The sequence below is a fragment of the Ranitomeya imitator genome, chromosome 3 (assembly GCF_032444005.1).
Source record: "Ranitomeya imitator isolate aRanImi1 chromosome 3, aRanImi1.pri, whole genome shotgun sequence".
NCBI classification, from domain to species: domain Eukaryota; kingdom Metazoa; phylum Chordata; class Amphibia; order Anura; family Dendrobatidae; genus Ranitomeya; species Ranitomeya imitator.
In genome coordinates this window covers 214,717,173-214,737,135 of record NC_091284.1, presented here as the reverse complement: position 1 = coordinate 214,737,135, position 19,963 = coordinate 214,717,173, and the positions used below count along the sequence as shown (strand labels likewise).

Sequence of the window (19,963 nt, the reverse complement as noted above, 5' to 3'; positions counted from 1 at the left end):
GCTCCTTCCCTTCCGAGCTCTGCCATGTGCCCAAACAGTGGTTTACCCCCACATATGGGGTATCGGCGTACTCAGGACAAATTGTACAACAACTTTTGTGGTCCAATTTCTCCTGTTACCCTTGGTAAAATTAAACAAATTGGACCTGAAGTAAAAATTTTGTGAAAAAAAAGTTAAATGTTAATTTTTTTTTAAACATTCAAAAAATTCCTGTGAAGCACCTGAAGGGTTAATAAACTTTTTGAATGTGGTTTTGAGTACCTTGAGGGGTGCAGTTTTTAGAATGGTGTCACTTTTGGGCATTTTCTGTCATATAGACCCCTCAAAGTCACTTCAAGTGTGAGGTGGTCAGTAAAAAAAATGGTTTTGCAAATTTTGTCGCAAAAATGAGAAATCGCTGGTCAACTTTTAACCCTTATAACTCCCTAGCAAAAAAAAATTATGTTTCCAAATTTGTGCTGATGTACAGCAGACATGTGGGAAATGTTGTTTATTAACTATATTGTGTGATATAACTCTCTAATTTAAGGGAATAAAAACCAAAAGTTTGAAAATTGCTAATATTTCATAATTTCTGACAATTTTTTGTTTTTTTCACAAATAAATGCAAGTCTTATCGAAGAAGTTTTACCACTTTCATGAAGTACAATATGTCACGAGAAAACAATGTCAGAATCACCAAGATCCGTTGAAGCGTTTCAGAGTTATGACCTCATAAAGTGACAGTGGTCAGAATTGTAAAAATTGGCCCTGTCACTTAGGTGAAAGCGGGCTTTGGGGTGAAGGGGTTAATGTTTTTGCAGGAACATATGAATGCAACATATTTATGTGCACTTTCTTACTGTTGAAGCCCTGCGTTGTATACATATGTGTATACAATCCACGGAATTACATTGCAGCATTCTACATAATTCCCAAGGCCGTGGTAGGAGTGAGTTTCATTGCATCTGCTTCTCTGGCAACTACTTTATCCCCCATGCTGGAAATAGCTTCCTATCCTTTTAAAGTGCATAGATCACATTACTGCAAAATGAGACTTCACAGAGCAGGACTTTGTCACTCCTAGTACCAGCTAGCTGTCTGGCCCATTATCCTCCTGCTGAGCTCTGAAGACCCGGCACCAAAATGTCACAAACGGCTAGTAAGTTTTTGTGTGTATGCTTAAGCAATCTCCAGGGCATATAAAGAACGAGCCAAACACTTGTAGAAACTGCCGTTCCTTGGGAATATTAGGGAGAACCACATATGCTGGTAATTTATCAATTGACATAGTGCAACTGTGTCCAACAAATTTGGACTTGGTTGGATTGTATGAATTATGCAATGATGGATGCACCATGTGATGATGTCTTGGCGTAGGCAGCGCCACAGTCCCATCTATGAATAATATGGGCTATATAGTCAGAAAATGGAAAACCTAACATCTTTATATTTGTTTTTGTTCTCGCATATGTTACAGTCAATAAAAAGAACACATATGCCAAATTTTGAAATCCCCAAAATGATAATTACTGTGAATATATGTGATAATGAGGTGCTGATGGGTAATATAATCAGCCTGATAACAGTAGTACAACACTGTGTACTGAAAACACTCCTAGTAAGAATGACAGACTGATCAACTTGCAAATGGAGTTCTTCCTGAATTGCTCAAAGTAGAAACCAAAAGGGTGAAAAATAAGTTATAAAAAAGAGGCTATTTATGAAGAAAAGCAATTTAGTAATATAGTCATGAGTGAGAGATTGCATCGCCCTCCCTGTTTTTTTATTTGGAAGGATGACTGTCTTTCTGATCTCTTGGTACGGATGTGTTAACACTGGATTACTGCTCTCTGGATGCAACCATATGTTCTTTTTTCTACTGCCAGTTATCAATTGTTTTTATTGATTGATATTACACCTCCCACATTCTACTCTCTGATGCTGTCCATACTTGTGTTTTGCTAGAAACCAGAAATTGAGAACAGGTCATTTGGAGGCCCTTCATATTAATTATTAAGGGGCAAGACAAGTGGTAGAAAATATTTTATTGTTTAACAAACGTAAAATCATCGCACTTTTCTTATATATTTTTTCCTCAAATCTGCTCAGATCCTCTCCTATTTCCAAACATCTTTCTCGCTCCCAGCAACTCGACTTCTGCATTGGTTTCAACACAGATTCATATGCTTGAAGTGTACTGAATCTAATGGATCGCTCACATGATACTTTATCGGATAGCACTCAGACCAATGTTAGATCATGGGGATTGTAAGTCTGTGTCTTTTTCCAAAGGCAGTTTTTAATGCACTCCACTGCACTCCAATGTCATCCGCGTGCAGTCTGACATCCGTGGACTCAGACAATGGAGATGGAGGAATTGAGTTCTCCGTCTTCTCCGCACCTGCCACACGAATATCTCATCCGAGAGAATCAGATCACTCTATGCTGACACGCGGATCAGAGTTTGATAGGAGTGTCATTAGGATAATCAACCCAATTTTCTAGCTTGGGATAATCTACGCTCGTGTGACCCCAGACCAAGGGTTATTTCATTAGCTAAGTCAGTCCCCTTCTCTGTCCCTGAATTATCTGTGATGGGGAATGGAGCTGGCTTAGCTATTGAACTGGTAGCATTGCTCGAGCTACCAGGACCAGGACATGGCTGCTACAGTAGGAGGACTCAAGCAGATGTGAACTGAACCTTAGTAAGTTCGGTCATTTTATATAAACACATTTTTATTGCTGGAAAACCACATTAAATGGATTTTATATTCTTCCAAATATTAAAGGGGTTGTCCAGGAGATCATTTTTTTCATCTTGATACTTAGGAGCACTTTACAGTATATTGTTAATGTCAAAATGTCTTTCTCTTTATCTTTGTAATCATAGAACATGAAAACAGAGCCCCCTTTAATATTAAGTAATCACAAAGTTTCCATTCTCGTTAATAAATTAGAAATTTACTTAGATTACTTACATTTCTGTACAGTATAGAGAAAGAGGGGGGGCTGTATGGGGCGCAGCTAAAAGGATTCCCCCACATGACTGCGTTGCCATGGGGAGGAGTGTAGTATTTTTTTTTAAATAAATAGGTTGTCCCGGGATTGGTTGGTTAGGAATGGGGCGGGGGGTTTTGTGGCAGTGGGAGGCGGGAGCTTGGGAAAAGTGCGGGAATGGGATCAGTTTGGCAGTGACAAGCGAAGAGAGTGGACCTGCTGCCACAGAGTTACTCACCATGGCCACAGTGGACAGCTTGGTCGCACAGCTTCGGAGGGAGGCACGGTCCAGGAGGGCCGGATGGCTCGAAGAGCAGCTCACCAGGCTGCTAGGGGACAGCGGGACCTGGGGCAGCAGGACCAGGAGGACGAGGCCGCCCGAGAGACTGTCCCCCGATGTGACACCGCGCGGCAGACGCAGGCCGTGGAGCCCCTGCGGGGACCCTGCGGGGGCTGTGGGACGAGGCGCAGCCACCTCGCCCGCCCCTCCCTCCGGCAGGAATCCACCTGGCGGCTCTGCCGGCGCGAGGCGACGAGGCGCTGGGAGGATGGTGCAGGCGCCGTCAGACGCCAGCGCTGCACAGGAAGTCAGGGCCGCATCGGAAGTGCAGCCTAGCATCGGGCGCGAGGGCGCCACAGCGCCGGGGACTACAGCCAGGACCCGCTGGGGAACAGCTGCCGCGGCGGTGGCATCAGCGACGGGGCGAGGGAGGAGCCCAGCGACGGCGGCAGCATCCAGGAACCTGGAGGCGGACGGGACAGCGGTGGGCGCATCGGGACCACAGCCGCACAGTGCACCCGGCTCGGGGACAGGCCAGCAGAGCAGGATATCGGGTAGGCCGGCGGCAGCGCTTCGCCAAGGATCGGGATGCAGTCGCGCCGCAGGAGCGGCGGCCAGAGGGGCCAGTCCGGCTGCAGCACACAGAGGACCTACGGAGGCTGCCAGGTCCATATCCAGCAGGTCTAGGGACCGGTCGCCTTCGCCAATCTCGGTCCCCCCTGGTGACGTGGAGGCCAGGGGCGCGGGCCTGGGGCAGATGAGTGACAGCGACGACTCTGGGAGCGAACATCGTGACGAGTTTGAGCGGCAGGATTCAGGAGGCACGGCTGGTGGGGACACAGCACCTGCGCAGCCCCGTGAGTATATGTCCAGTCTTTTTTCGGTGCCGGGTGTGGCGGGGTTAGCGGAGCAGGGTGGGGGTAGTAGTGCAGGGGTTCCGGGCGTTAGAGAGCTTTTGGCGGGTATGTCGCAGATTCTGAGAAGATTGGATGGTGGGGTTGGGGATAGTGTGGGAGCGTCGCCCGCAGGCGCTTGGTTGCCGGTCGCTGGTTGCGGAGCGGGGGGTGCTAGCGAGATTGCGAGCTCTGGAAGCGGGCCGCCGGCTTCAGTGGCTGGGGTGTCGGTGTCGGTGCAAACGGAAACAGGGAAGAGTGATACGGTGAAGTTAGACGATAGGGCGAAGGGCAAGGTCTATGTGTGTTTTGAGGGCCCGCTGGGGGCCCATTTGAAGAAAGAGGTGAAAGAAAAAATTTGGAAGGATGAATACGTGGTGATTTTCTCTCTCCTTCCTTTAGAAAAATTTAATTTGGATAAAGGAAAGAAAGACGATAGCAAAAAAGAGGAGGAGGAAAAGAGACGTTGGCGCCTTATTCCTCAGACGTTCGTAAACTGGCAGCAGGCCTTTGCCATTCTGGTGAGTGTTATAGGGGAGAAATCCCCAGAGAATTGCTCGGGCCTGTTTTGTTATTTTGATGCCACTGGAGAAGCACATCGTACCTACGGGGGCCAGGCCTGGCTGCGATACGATGAACAGTTCAGGCAGTGGAAGGCGGTTAGGCCCGAGATAAAATGGAATCAAAAGGACATTGAATTGTGGTTGAAGGTGATGGCTCCGGTGTGATATGGGCAGTCCTTTCAAGGGGGCGGGGGGGGTGGCAGTCAGCAGTCAGGACAAGGTGGGGTAGGACAGGGGTCACAAGGGGCAAAGGAAAGAACGGGTACATGCTGGCAGTTTAATGACGGCCAGTGTAAGTATGGTGCCACCTGCAAGTTTAAACACATGTGCTCCCATTGTATCGGGGCCTCGCATGGGGCTTCTACAGTAAGTGTTTCAAAAAATCACGGGGCAAGCCACCAGTGGGTGGCGGTCAAGGGGGTGACGCCAGTGAGGCTTCAAAAGATGGCCCCCTATCTAAACAGATACCCGAACTATCAAAAGGCGGAGGTTATTAGGGATGGTTTTCTTGAAGGGTTTAAGATTCCACACCCGACGCATGTGGTCCCCTTTGCTACGAAGAATTTGAGATCGGCAAGTTTGCATAAGGAGGTTGTTACGGCTAAGTTGGCAAAAGAGGTCGAATTGGGTAGAATTGCGGGGCCGTTTAGTTCGTTGCCCATGGCTGGTGTAAATGTTTCCCCGCTCGGGGTGGTACCCAAGAAGGAGCCGAACAAGTTTCGGCTAATTCAGCACCTGTCATATCCCAAGGGATCCTCTGTTAATGATGGGATTGTGGAGGAGTTGTGCTCCGTTGTGTACACGTCATTTGATGCGGCTGTCCAGTGGGTGCGAAGGTATGGTGCCGGGGCCTTGTTGGTGAAGACAGACATTGTTGATTCAGCATTTAGGCTGTTGCCGGTACACCCGCAGAGCATTCCTTTGTTAGGTTGTTGGTGGGAAGGAGGTTTTTACTTGGATAGGTGTTTGCCCATGGGATGTTCGATTTCTTGTTCATTGTTCGAGACTTTCAGTACGTTTTTGGAATGGGTAGTTAGAGACGTTTCGGATGTTCCTTCGGTCATTCATTATTTGGATGATTTTTTGTTGGTCCACCGGATTCTTCGGTGTGTGGGCAGCTACTTGCTACCATGGAATGCGTGGCCGGACAGTTTGGTGTTCCTTTGGCACAGGATAAAACGGAGGGCCCTTGCACGGTTTTGAGTTTTCTGGGGATTTTGATTGATTCCGAAAAAATGGAGTGCAGGTTGCCGGACGACAAGTTGCTGTTGCTTAAGCAGGAGGTGTTCAGGATCGGAAAATTGTGGAAGACAACTCTGAAGGAGTTACAGTCGTTGCTTGGCCGCCTGAATTTTGCCTGCCGTATTATGCCGATGGGCAGGATTTTTTGCCGCAGATTATCCAGGGCTACGGCGGGTGCCCGGTCGGCCCATCATTTTATCCATCTGGGTAGAGAGCATAAGGACGACCTTCTTGTTTGGCAGCGTTTCTTGGAAAATTATAACGGCAGGTCGCTTATTCACCGGGAGGATCTGAATGCCTTTGACTGCGAGATCTACACGGACGCAGCAGGCGGAGTTGGTTATGGTGCCTACTGTGGAGGAAAATGGAGTGTGGGGGTGTGGCCTGAAGATTGGCAAAAAAATGGGCTTACCAAGAATTTAGCGTTGTTGGAGCTGTTCCCAATTGTGGTGTCGGTGTTTATTTGGGGTGACATTTTTAGGGACCGCCTCGTACGTTTTCATTGTGATAACTCGAGCATGGTGTCCGTGATCAACAGCCTATCTTCTTCCTCCCCCCCAGTAATCAGGCTGGTCAGGGAATCGGTGTTGAAGTGCTTGGATTTGAATGCATGGATTTCGGCGGTGCATGTGCCAGGCGTTCAAAACACTATAGCTGATGCTTTGTCTCCTTTGCAGTGGGAACGATTCCGGGAATTGGCTCCAGATTTGGAGGTGACAGGAGCAGCATGTCCTTCGCATTTGTGGCAGATTGTTGCAGAAGGGGAGGCCGATTGATCCAAGCTTCCATGTCAAGCAGGACATGGTCAGATTATACGGCGGCTTGGGGTATGTGGGAAGGTTGGTTGGCCCAATGCGGCTCGGCTGAGTCCGACAGCGATAGGATAATGGCATTATTGGCCCTGATAGGTAAGGTGGTGGAGTGGGGTTGGTCTGTGTCAAGGTTAAACAAGTTTATTGCAGGTTTGGCTTTCGGTTTTCAGCTGCAAGGGTTAAGGGATGTTACAAAGGATTTTGTTATACGTCAGGCGTTGAAGGGTTTTCGAAAAGGCAATGTGACTTTTGATAGGCGTAGGCCCATTTCTTTTGGGATGTTGCAGCGGTTAGGTGAGGCTTTAGGGTACATTTGTTGTTCTCAGTTCGAGGCAGTACTGTTTCGTTTGGCCTTTTCTTTAGCATTTTTTGGCGCTTTGCGCTTGGGAGAGCTGGTTTCCCAGAGCAAGGATAAGGCGGGTAGTCTTTTAGCGGAGGATGTGGATTTTTGGGATGGTGGTATCGCCTTCTGGATCAGGCGTTCAAAGACTAATCAGCTGGGTAGGGGAAAGAAGGTAGTGTTGGGAAGGGTGGCTGGCAGCGGCATGTGCCCGCAACACTGTTTGGGAGCATATTGGAGTTTGTGCCTGGTTAGGTCAGGCCCTTTGTTACAACACCAAGAAGGGGATTTTCTGTTGCGCTTCCAATTTGTAGCCATATTGAAGAAAGGCTTGGGTTTCTTGGGTGTTAACCCGGATAATTTCAGGTCGCACTCTTTTAGAATTGGGGCTGTGTCCGAAGCCGATGGTTTGGGCTTGGGACCGGATGTGATTAAGAAATTAGGCAGATGGAGTTCAAGTCGTTATATGTCTTATGTTCGACATTTAGTCAACAATGCTGGGGCATGCTTTTGCGTAGTGTTAATTGTGGTTATGTTTTCCAGGTCGGACCCCCTTCTTGGCTTGGATTGTTGGACACTCTTTCGTTTACTGAGGTGTCCTCCGGGCTGATGCTAGGCCGAATGGTAGGCAATTGGGTTTTGGTAGGGATGCAGTGGTCATTCGTTGGATGGGTTTTCGGGGTATGTTGTGGCGTAGTTTGTTGCCGGAATTCTCCTGCGCCGCCCATTTGGATCACCCCCCGGACATCGTGGTTGTTCATCTTGGAGGTAACGATTTGGGGGCAAAACCAGTGAGGGAACTGATTCGGGATATCCGGTTTGATTTGATGAGACTGTGGGTATCTTTTCCTGGTGTAATGACGGTTTGGTCGGACATTGTGGCATGGCGGACGTGGCGGGAGGCCCGTTCTCATAAAGGGATTAACAGGGCCAGGGTGAAGCTGAATAGGGCAGTGGCGAGCTTTGTGTCTCGGAACGGGGGTATTGCCGTGAGACATTTTGAACTAAAGTCCGGGATCGGTAATTTTTGGAGGGAGGACGGAGTCCACCTCAATGACATTGGTTTGGATTTGTGGGCCCTCGGTCTACAGGAAGGAGTCGAAAGGGCTTTGGCGGTGGTGGGGCACTCACGAGCCTGAGGTGGTCAGGGCTGTTCGTGTGTGGCGGGGGGTGGGGTTCTTGGAGTTGGTGATGATGCTGATAGGGTTGATCTGGCTTTTGTTACGGGCTCTGGACGGGGAGTTTACCTCGGGAGCTTTGGGGTTGGTTTGCCCGAAACGGGTTATATGGTGCCCTCGAGCTGGTGGTTACGGCTGAGGGTAAATAGGTGTTCTTTGGTCAAAATTTTTGTGGTAGGCTTTCTGCCTATTATGAGCCAGATTTTTTAGCTCCAAGAACCCTCCCCTCGAGGTTTTTACATTTACAATGTTTACATGTTGTTATTCATGTATTTGTTTGTTAATAAAATGGCCGCTGTGGCCAAATTATCCAAAAAGAAATTAATGTGTTCGTGTGAATTTCTAGGGTGGGTAAACGGAATTGTTTAAGGGGATCAGGGTAGTTGGGGTGGAAGATTACCTACGGAAAGGATCCTGTATTGGCGATACGCGGTCATGATACTGTGTACTAATAATCCAAAATAATATATGGCAGAAATAATGATATGTGATGCGTAGGGCAGAAATAGGTTAAAGCCAATAACCCTGGTGGTCTAAGGCAGAAAAGGGGGTAATACTAATGACACAATCTCTGGTGGACTAAGGTAGTGAAATTAGTGGTGCATAGGGCAGAAAAGGGGTTAATACCTGTATCCCTGGTGGTATAGTGCAGAGAAAAGGTTAATGTAAAAATCCTTGATGGTACTTGGGGTCCACTGCTCACTCTGCAGGTTGCAGCTTTGTCCAGTTTTTGTCCAAGACACTGGGCAGAGATCATTCAGCTTCTTGTTCTCTACCTACAAATGGTAGAAATCAGTGTGGGCAGAGATAGAAGGATTTACTAGGCAACATGCACTATTTCAATTTTTTTAGACTAGACTATACCTTTAAGCTTTAAAAGCAAGAAAGAGGGACACAAAGCTTAGCATGTTAAGGCAATTTTTATTTTAGGCTAAGTTTGTGCTCACACATACACATTAACTTTAGTGTTTCCGCATAGTATGGTATTCCTGTCATGATCCCTACAGGTGTGATTTTTCATATTGCCCACACCTGTTACTTGCCACAGGTGAGTTTAAAAGAGCATCACATGCTTGGAACAATTTCAAGGATGCTAACACTTTTGGCCATCACGGTATATAGATTTGTGGAAGAAAATTTGGTATAACTAATTTATTCATAACAATTCCAGCTCTTCCAGTAGGCAGTCTTAATTAGTGATTAACAGTTTTTCCTGTATAAGTGTTAATACAGGCATTGGATATAAAAAGTCTACATATCCCTGTTTTCTGTCATGTGAAACAAATCATACCAAGAAAAATGATTTCAGAACTTTTTCCACCTCTAATGTCACCAATAATTTGTAAAATCAATTAAAAAAAATATTTTTCAGGTAAAAAAAAACCCCATAAAGAACTAAAATAGTGTAGTTGTATAAATATTTACACCCTTAAATTAATACTATGCTGACTTACCCTTTGAATTTATGACAGCTTTCAGCCTTTTTGGGTAGGAATTGGAAACTATCAGCATGGCACAAGTAGAATTGGCACTGTCTACCCACTCTTCATTGCAGTAGCATTCCAAATCTGTCAGATTGTGAGGCATCTTTTGTGTACAGCCCTCTACACGTCACCCACCGATTATCAATTGGATTCAGGTCATGGCTCTGGCGGGGCCAGGGCCGGACTGACCATTTGGCAATTCTGGCAAATACCAGAAGGGCCTGTCTGGTCATGGGCTGCCTTGTCTGCAACGTTGTTAACAGAATCAGTGTTCTGAAGACACCCATACTGCTAAGAGTTGTGACGGAGCACAAAGTCGCTGACTCCATCACTTACCCCAGCAGGCCACAGGTATCATTAGTATATTGTAATTGTAGTAAATCTTACTTTCCTCCATCCAGGGAAATATTAGTAATATATTCCATCTGGTGCTTGGGGACGGGGACAACATAGGCCTGTGTGATTTCAAATGCCAGGGCTGAATTTCAGCCCCAGTCCGTACCTGGGCGGGGCCATTTAAGCCACTTATTGATGACAATTTTCACAGTGCTCCATGGCATGTCTAATACTTTGGAACTGTTTTTGTGCACTTTTCCTGAAAATTAGATCCCTTTGCTGTGTTGTAAGCTGTTTATAAACCATATCTATTCTTGTAAAATGGAACTAAGAAAGGAAAATCCAACTAAAATGGCTAAACCTCATATATAGTTAATCATAATGACTTTAAATGATGGCAGCTGTGCACTGACTTTTATTTAACATAAGTTTAAATGTGATTGGCTAATTTTGAACAGAACAAGATCACCAATTTTGAGAGGGTGGGTGCACTAATGCAACTACATTATTTTAGTTTTGTTATTTTTATTTTCTCTCTCAAAATGATTTAATTTTATTTGTTAATGGATTTATGCAGATTATGAGTGACATTAAATGTGCAACAAATTCTGGAATTTTTCTTTTTGGGATTATTTTTTTACGCGACAAAGACTTTTTTTATATCCAAATGCAGATATCTGTCAAACAGTAGGTAAGACCGCTGGAAATCTAAAGCCAGAACATTCCAGAATTTATAGTGAACCTGACACTAGATTTTGGAGCAGCTTCTTTAACAGCTTTCAGAGATATGGATTATATCGGCCATGTGTCACAAAGGAAAAACAGGATACCAAGTTTATAGCAGTAACGATTTTCAGATTTCAACTTTTCCATCCTTTATAGTTATAAGCCTTCCTTTTCATAAAATTAACTTACCGCACTACAGATAGTTGATTTATTATTAATCTCGCATTTTGACAGGCAATTATGGTGTTACATAGCATCAATTCCGAAGTGGAACATAGAGTAGTATATCATTTAATGTTAGTATGACACCCAATAAGACTTAAGATTGTCACTACGAGGACCAATAATGCAGAGAAATCTTTTTTGCTTAGCTATGTTGTCATGTTTTATTATTATTATTATTATTATTATTATTATTATTATTATTATTATCAGCCTTCAGCTTGGTCTCAAGCCATGGCTACTTGATGGATAAACACTCTGTAGGAAGATCAATCTTGTGCAAGCCTAGATAGTTCCACAGAGTCTTCTCCGCCATTATCTTGATTGTATCTAGAAAACAAGTTGCTGGTCTTCCTCTCTATCTTGTTCCTTTTAGGCCATGTTCACACAGTGCGGTTTTTACTGCGGAACCGCCGCGATTTTGCCGCTGCGGGTCCGCAGCTGTTTTCCATGCAGGGTACAGTACAATGTACCCTATGGAAAACAGGAACCGCTGTGCACATGATGCGGAAATTGACTAAAAAAAGCCGCGCTGAATAGCTGCGGTAAAAAAGAAGGACCATGTCCCTTCTTTGTGCGGAACTGCAGCGGTTCTGCACCCATAGACCTCCATTGTGAGGTCAAACCCGCAGTAAAACCCGCAGACGAAAAAAATATCTGCGGGTTTTCTGCGGTTTGTGGTGCAGAACCGCTGCAGCAGGAAGTGCGTGGGCGGAGTGTGGCTGTCCCCCAGTGCCCCAATCCCACCCCCCCATGCTCCGATGCCACCCCCGTGCTCCGACGCCCCCCCCCGTGCCCTCATCTCCCCCCCTTATACTTACCGGGCCTCCCGGTGTCCGTCCGTCCGTCTTCTCCCTGGGCACCGCCATCTTCCAAAATGGCGGGCGCATGCGCAGTGCGCCCGCCGAATCTGCCGCTGGCAGATTCGTTACAGGCACATTTTGATCACTGTGACAACCTCACAGTGATCAAAATAAAAAAAAAAGTAAATGACCCCCCCCTTTATCACCCCCATAGGAGTAACAATAATAAAATAAAGAATTTTTTTTTTCCCCACTACAGTTAGAACTAGGGTTAGGGTTAGGGTTAGGGGTAGGGTTAGGGTTAGGGGTAGGGTTAGGGGTAGGGTTAGGGGTAGGGTTAGGGGTAGGGTTAGGGTTAGGGGTAGGGTTAGGGGTAGGGGTAGGGTTATGGTATTTTCAGCCATTTTAACCCTAAAAAAACTTCCTAGAAAACACACAGACTCTGCAGAGAAAACTGCATAAAAAAACGCACCAAAAACGCATCAAAAAACGCACCTGCGTTTTCTGCCAAGAGCTGCGGTTTTTAGTGCAGAAAAAACAGCAGGGAAATCAGGAACGTGTGAACATGGCCTTATTCTCCCAACCACAATGTCCTTCTCCAGTGATTGCTCTCTTTGTATGATGTGTTCAAAGTGGATGAGTTGTAGCTTGAGAAAGTAGTTGTTTTAGATGGTTTGGTCGGATTTTATCCATACCAGTTACAGGTCCTTCTCAAAAAATTAGCATATAGTGTTAAATTTCATTATTTACCATAATGTAATGATTACAATTAAACTTTCATATATTATAGATTCATTATCCACCAACTGAAATTTGTCAGGTCTTTTATTGTTTTAATACTGATGATTTTGGCATACAACTCCTGATAACCCAAAAAACCTGTCTCAATAAATTAGCATATCAAGAAAAGGTTCTCTAAACGACCTATTACCCTAATCTTCTGAATCCACTAATTAACTCTAAACACATGCAAAAGATACCTGAGGCTTTTATAAACTCCCTGCCTGGTTCATTACTCAAAACCCCCATCATGGGTAAGACTAGTGACCTGACAGATGTCAAGAAGGCCATCATTGACACCCTCAAGCAAGAGGGTAAGACCCAGAAAGAAATTTCTCAACAAATAGGCTGTTCCCAGAGTGCTGTATCAAGGCACCTCAATGGTAAGTCTGTTGGAAGGAAACAATGTGGCAGAAAACGCTGTACAACGAGAAGAGGAGACCGGACCCTGAGGAAGATTGTGGAGAAGGACCGATTCCAGACCTTGGGGAACCTGAGGAAGCAGTGGACTGAGTCTGGTGTGGAAACATCCAGAGCCACCGTGCACAGGCGTGTGCAGGAAATGGGCTACAGGTGCCGCATTCCCCAGGTAAAGCCACTTTTGAGCTACAGAGAAGCAGCACTGGACTGTTGCTAAGTGGTCCCAAGTACTTTTTTCTGATGAAAGCAAATTTTGCATGTCATCCGGAAATCAAGGTGCCAGAGTCTGGAGGAAGACTGGGGAGAAGGAAATGCCAAAATGCCTGAAGTCCAGTGTCAAGTACCCACAGTCAGTGATGGTGTGGGGTGCCATGTCAGCTGCTGGTGTTGGTCCACTGTGTTTCATCAAGGGCAGGGTCAATGCAGCTAGCTATCAGGAGATTTTGGAGCACTTCATGCTTCCATCGGCTGAAATGCTTTATGGAGATGAAGATTTCATTTTTCAGCACGACCTGGCACCTGCTCACAGTGCCAAAACCACTGGTAAATGGTTTACTGACCATGGTATTACTGTGCTCAATTGGCCTGCCAACTCTCCTGACCTGAACCCCATAGAGAATCTGTGGGATATTGTGAAGAGAAAGTTGAGAGACGCAAGACCCAACACTCTGGATGAGCTTAAGGCTGCTATTGAAGCATCCTGGGCCTCCATAACATCTCAGCAGTGTCACAGGCTGATTGCCTCCATGCCACGCCGCATTGAAGCAGTCATTTCTGCCAAAGGATTCCCGACCAAGTATTGAGTGCATAACTGAACATTATTATTTGTTGGTTTTTTGTTTGTTATTAAAAAACACTTTTATTTGATTGGATGGGTGAAATATGCTAATTTATTGAGACAGGTTTTTTGGGTTATCAGGAGTTGTATGCCAAAATTATCAGTATTAAAACAATAAAAGACCTGACAAATTTCAGTTGGTGGATAATGAATCTATAATATATGAAAGTTTAATTGTAATCATTACATTATGGTAAATAATGAAATTTAACACTATATGCTAATTTTTTGAGAAGGACCTGTATGTCTTTGCTGACTCAGCTGCTTCTGTGACATTACAGCTACAGCACATGAGCACTACAGGCAGTCACTGGACTTGGTGGTCTTGTCTCGTGTCGATCTAGTCAACCTGAATTATTACTAAAATAAAAACTTTTAATCTGGAAAACCTTTTTAAGCCATATTTTTATTAATGCTGTTAGTCCACTAAGCAAGGGTAATTGTTCAATTCCACAGAAAATACCTTTAATACCTGAATCCCGTTTTTTCATTTTCCTCACATTCTTCCAAGAGCCATAACTTTTTTATTTTTCCATCTACATAGCTGAATGACAGCTTGTACTTTTGAATGACACCATTAATTTCATCATGTATTGTACTGGAAAGAGGAAAAAAATATTCCATGCGTGTTAAAATTGCAAAAGAAAAAAAAATACAATTCCTGAATTGTTTTCTGTTTTTTGTTTTTTTACTAATCGTGTTCAACTGTTCATTATACGGTTAAACTGTCCTGACAATACGATTCTCCAGGTCAGTACGATTACGCAGATACGAAATATCTATATATTTTTTTTTATTTAAGTGGTGAAATAAAATTCTGAAATTTGTTAAAAAAAAATAAAAAATTGCTCTTGTCCCCATTTTCTGAGACCCGTAACGTTTTAAATTTTTGGCATATGGGGCTGTGTGAGTGTTTATTTTTTGTACCTTAGGTGATGTTTTTACTAATGACATGTTGGGGTAGATACAATGTTTTGATCACCTCTTACTGCTTTATATTGCAATATTGATGCTGCAAAAAAAAAAAGATTTTCATGTTTCTATTTTTTTTTGTCGTTGCGCCATTTATCAATCAGATTTATTTTATATTTTGATAAATTAGACTTTTTTGAAAGTGGTGATACCAAATCTGCATATTTTCTATTTTATTTTTAACTTTTAATGGGGCAATAGGGAGGTGACTTGAACGTTTGTATATTTTTCCATATTTTTAAAAAACATTTTCTCACTTTTTGCTGTATTTGTGAGTCCCCTTAGGGGACTTGAAACTGCGGTCATCTGCTACATCAGTGGTGGGCCCGTGATGATCTTTTCTCTGGCCCTGGGTAGATTCCCGGGCACCACAATGCTTGGGCGGTCTGCTGTATTTTGATGGCTGCCAACCCATTCATTTCTTCTTGCTTTGTGAGCATGCGCTAACAATGGGCCCCAGAGTCACCAACAACAGGTCTGCCCTAACTAAACTTTCTCCAAGGATCCGCATCTTCACCTCCATCGCCAAAACCCCCCCACGCTCCAACTCCAGACTCTTGCCGCTGCCCTCTACTGGCTAGATTATATATTACATCACACATCTCCAACAATACAGTAAACTGTGATTAATCCTTGCATTCCACCCCACTAACATTTTTACGTCTCGGAAAAAAGCAGCACCACCTGAGATCAAGCCTCACTCAAAGTCAATTTGGAGGTACCTTTTGTGGAGGGACGCCCGATATGTAACACTCCGACCTACACATGCCAGCATGGTCTAAAAACGTTATATAGTCCTCAGTTTCTATCTCGGTCTGTAGTTTGAGCTTTGTTTTGGGTGCCAGAGCCATACTGTCTGTTAAGCTCGGCATGACCAATACAGTCCAACATTTGTCATCATCTTCCACTAGGTGTCTTGTTCCTGCTGGACTTAGGCCGAGGTTGATGGAACAGCACAGGTGAGTCATGTTCCGATGTAGACAGTGTACAGCACCAGATCCGTCTTCTCACTTCACATTGTATACTGGTCAATTCGGAATGACCTGATTTACCTCCTTGTAGGGTTCTGACTCCCAGCGAGCATCCAACTTTCCTATGGTAGTCTTTACACGGACCAGCACTCTGTCCCCAGGTGTGAATGGTTCAGAACCATAGACTGGGTGTAACTGATTTTGTTGCTTGTCTTCTACCAACTGGTAAATAATTTTTAGTCTGATTAAATGCTCCTGCACCCTTGAGTCTGGAGTGCGATGAGTTTCTTCTGTTGGAGTACTCAAGATAAGTTCGGACACTTCTCCTCCCGACTGTCCGAATAGTAACATTTAGGGAGTAGTGGTATGCACTCGATTATTGTAGGCCCAGAGTAGTTCAAGCAAATAATCCGGCTACTGCAATTTCTTGTCTCCCAGGGTCTGAAGCATCTACAGTAGTGTTTGATTAAATCGCTCACAGGCACTATTTCTCTTTGGCTGATATTGTGATGTTCGGACCTTCGAATCCCATAGATCTCATAGATCATCCGGATTACAGGGTCATTATCTTGGGTGTAGGACCATTTGGCCGGTGTCCCGCTGAGCAACACCATCTGGTCTGCTGTTACTTAATTAGTCTTGGCTACAGAAGTCAAGGGATTCATTCAACTAGTCCGTTATCTCCATCTCTTCTTCATCCACCTCTCCGGAGGAAACGGAAAGGGTGACTCGAGACAAAGCATCAGCATTAGCATTCTCTTTGCCAGAACGGTACTTGATGGAGTAATTAAACTTCACTATTTGGGCAACTACTTCTCTGTTCCAAGGCCCCCAGCTCTGCAGTTTTCAGATGAGCCAATGTATTATTTTCAGACCGGACAAGGACCTGTGCTCCAGTGAGGTATTTGGCAAACTTCTCAGTCATGGCCCAGATAAATGCCAACAGCTCCAGCTTGAAGGAACTGTAGTTATCTCGGTTTTGTTCGCAGTGTTTCAAAGACCGGCTGCCATATGCTATTACTCGTTCCTGACCTCCCTGCTGCTGGGCCAGCACTGTTCCCAATCCGTGAAGACTTCCTCCTGTATATAGAATGATTAGACAATCATAATGAGCGTATGAAAACACTGGTGCATTGGTCAAGGCTTCTTACAACTGATCCAGGGTTTGCTATTGTGAGGGTCCCCAGACAATGGGTCGATTCTTTAGGCCTTTTGCGGTCCCCTTCAGTGACTTGTGAAGAGGCTCGGCTATCTTAGCGCGAAGTTCGAGCTGAAACATCAATAATATCCTATTAGTCCCAGGAAGGCTCACAGCTCTCGAAGAGTCCATGGTGGAAGCCAGTTCCTTACAGCTCCCACTTTGCTCCCAGCCAGGCTGACTCCACCCAAAGACACTTTTGGGGCTTCAACTTCAGACCGTGGGCCTGTAGATGGGTCAGCACTTGTCGTAGTCTTCGTATATGTTGCTCAAAAGTGGGTGCATGAACGATGACGTCATCTAGATAGATCAAGATGGATTCAAAATTTAGCTTACCTAAACAGTGCTCCATTAACTGCTGAAATGTACCAGGTGCATTGGTGAGTCGAAAAAGCATTCTACTGAACTCATACAGACCAATTGGTAAAAGGAAAGCTGTCTTGGGCTTGTCTCTTTCAGCCACCAGAACCTGCCAGTAGCCACTTGCCAGATCAAAGATGGAGAAATAATTAGCCTGTCGAAACGACAGGGACTCTTCCACTCTAGGCAAAGGGTAAGCATCTCATACAGTGACACTATTCAACTTGCGATAGTCGAAGCAGAATCTCACGCTTCCGTCCTTCCTTCAGACATGTGCTATCAGTCTAGTCCAGGCTGTTGATGTGGGATGCTGCGTCACTATTTGCCAGGCTTCTCCCTCTAGCAAGTGCAGCGTGACGTCAGAGTGCAGCTCCTTAGCTAGGTTGTACAGTCTGTATCTACTTCACATATGTGAAAATACACGGCACTCCGTGAGAATATGAGTATAGGTGCTCAAGTAGGGTCTCCAGCCCGTATAGTAAAATATGTAGAAAAACTTGGCACTCAATGATTTCTTGAAGAAGGATAAGGTTGTTTATTTCACATCCAGACAAACAGATCAGTTGCTAAACGTTTTCGGTCCTATATGGACCCTCCTCAGAGCAAATAAATTTATCTGGAGCGCTGGGTCTGAATATGCAATTTGACTGATAATACTTCAGTTAAAGCGTGTAGTAGCCAATTAAATACGATATGTGGAAACTGCAATTACAAGCATACTCTGCTGCTTGGGAGTGTGGTGAGCCCACACAACACACGCCGTGTGTCCTGAGCGCTGATGGCGTGCTGTGGCGCTGGGGAGAGCGTCTACTTCACATATGATCGGCCACTTTTTCAATTGGCATGTTACTTCCGTCAAATTTTACAAGTTGCCTTAGTATGGAGCCTGCTGGCAAGCTCATTTAGAGTTGGCGAGAGAGCGACTGGGACAGCTGCTCCTGCGGACCCTGTGGCCTGTACCGCACTACCATCCCTGGCTGCGTTCTGCATTGTGATGCTGTACCCTGCTCACAGCGCCAAATGAAATGTCGACGAGGGATGTCAGCAGGACGTGGGGTACAGCAATAATCGGCTGACACACACAATGATTAGATAATATAATATGAATATTTACTAACCAGTTTATAAAACAAAGAATGGTAGATAAGCAGTGTATAAGTAACAAATACAATGACAGCAGAGTATACGTAGGTACACTTAAACAGAATTATCAGTTATATGCGAGCAAAGTACAATGCAATTAACCCTTTCTTTACGTAAACCAATAAAACAACAGTATTGTGCCAGTACTGTAGTAATTGCCTACTCGGAGCAGTTTTCAAAGTGTCTCTTACAGAAGAGGCCTTTTCTCTCAACCTCTAGACTTCACTTCCATCCAGATTCTCCTTTGACTCCTCCCAACCGCCAAAACCCCTTGCGTTCCAACTCTGGCCTTTCACCACTGCCCTCTACTGGCCAGATCATATATTACATCACAAATCTCCAACAATACAGTAAACTGTGATTAAGTCTTAAAGGGGCATAGAATGATGGGCCTGTATTAAATGCTGCTGTCAGAGATTGAGGGTGCTTGGCTCCACCAGCGGCTGTTAGAGGCAGATAATGGCTGAATAAATCAGCCATTATCTGCAGAAAAAATGCAAGCTTAGTTTGCAAATCCGTATTAAAGTCAGGGAGCTGACAAATGATGTATCAGTATGTCATATGTTGGTAAGAGGTTAACTGATTTCGGCATTATCAAATATCAGTAGAAACAGGTAACAAATGTTTTGTCTTATTGTTTCTCAAACTTAAATTAATCAGCATAGTCTGAATTGTACAACCTTTGGCGTGCTGCAGGCTTGGTGTAGACATTGTGAAGATGTTTTCCATAGCAGTGTTAATTCTAGAATCCTGTGAAATACCTGTATAACACCTACTATATTATCAGTAGATGTTACATTGGATTGTAGGGAACATCTACTACATTACCTCCGGGAAGGTTTTGCTCACGCAAACAGGGAACCTGTTAAAAATTAGAATCCCACCCCTGAGCAGCACTGATTTCCAGGAAATCGTTAAAGCCCTTTAGTACTCTTCATAGACTTATTTTCTAGAAAATCTGGCAGAACTTTCTAAGCAAATGTCCATTAAAATCAATCACAAGATGCTTAGAATATCTGAACGGTGCCAAGATGGTTTGAGTTCTCCACAGAGCACTTTATATTTGGAAATGAGTGGTTGTCTTGGATCTCAGTTTTCATCATTATGACCTTCTCACATGTATTTATGGTTCAGCATTTAAAAAAAACAAAAAAACATTCTGAAATAAAAAGTAAATATAAAAAAAAAAAGGTGGCTTGATGGTTGATAGATGATTCTATAGTGTTCAAATCCACCAGATATTCACACTAACCCCAAATACACAATGAGAGCAATCAATATAGTGCTATGAAGATGATTGTTTTCTTATGTTTGTGGGCATCTTCTTATCCAAATGTAGGTCTACTTATCAGCTGTATCATGTCCCTCTTTGGTTTTGTTATCCTAAACTGGTTTATTACAGCATTGCGCATTATCCACTGCC

The 19,963-nt window shown here is 44.4% G+C and overlaps 1 protein-coding gene across 1 annotated transcript in view; it reads left to right on the top strand.

The window, feature by feature from the left end:
- Positions 1-1,064: 1,064 nt before the first annotated feature.
- Positions 1,065-19,963, top strand: part of AMPD1 (adenosine monophosphate deaminase 1) — a 139,820-nt gene continuing 120,921 nt past the window's right edge. The window contains exon 1 of the mRNA XM_069756122.1: positions 1,065-1,141. Within this exon, the coding sequence (XP_069612223.1) occupies positions 1,126-1,141 (16 nt within the window). The 5' untranslated portion in view covers positions 1,065-1,125. The remainder of the gene's footprint in view (positions 1,142-19,963) is intronic.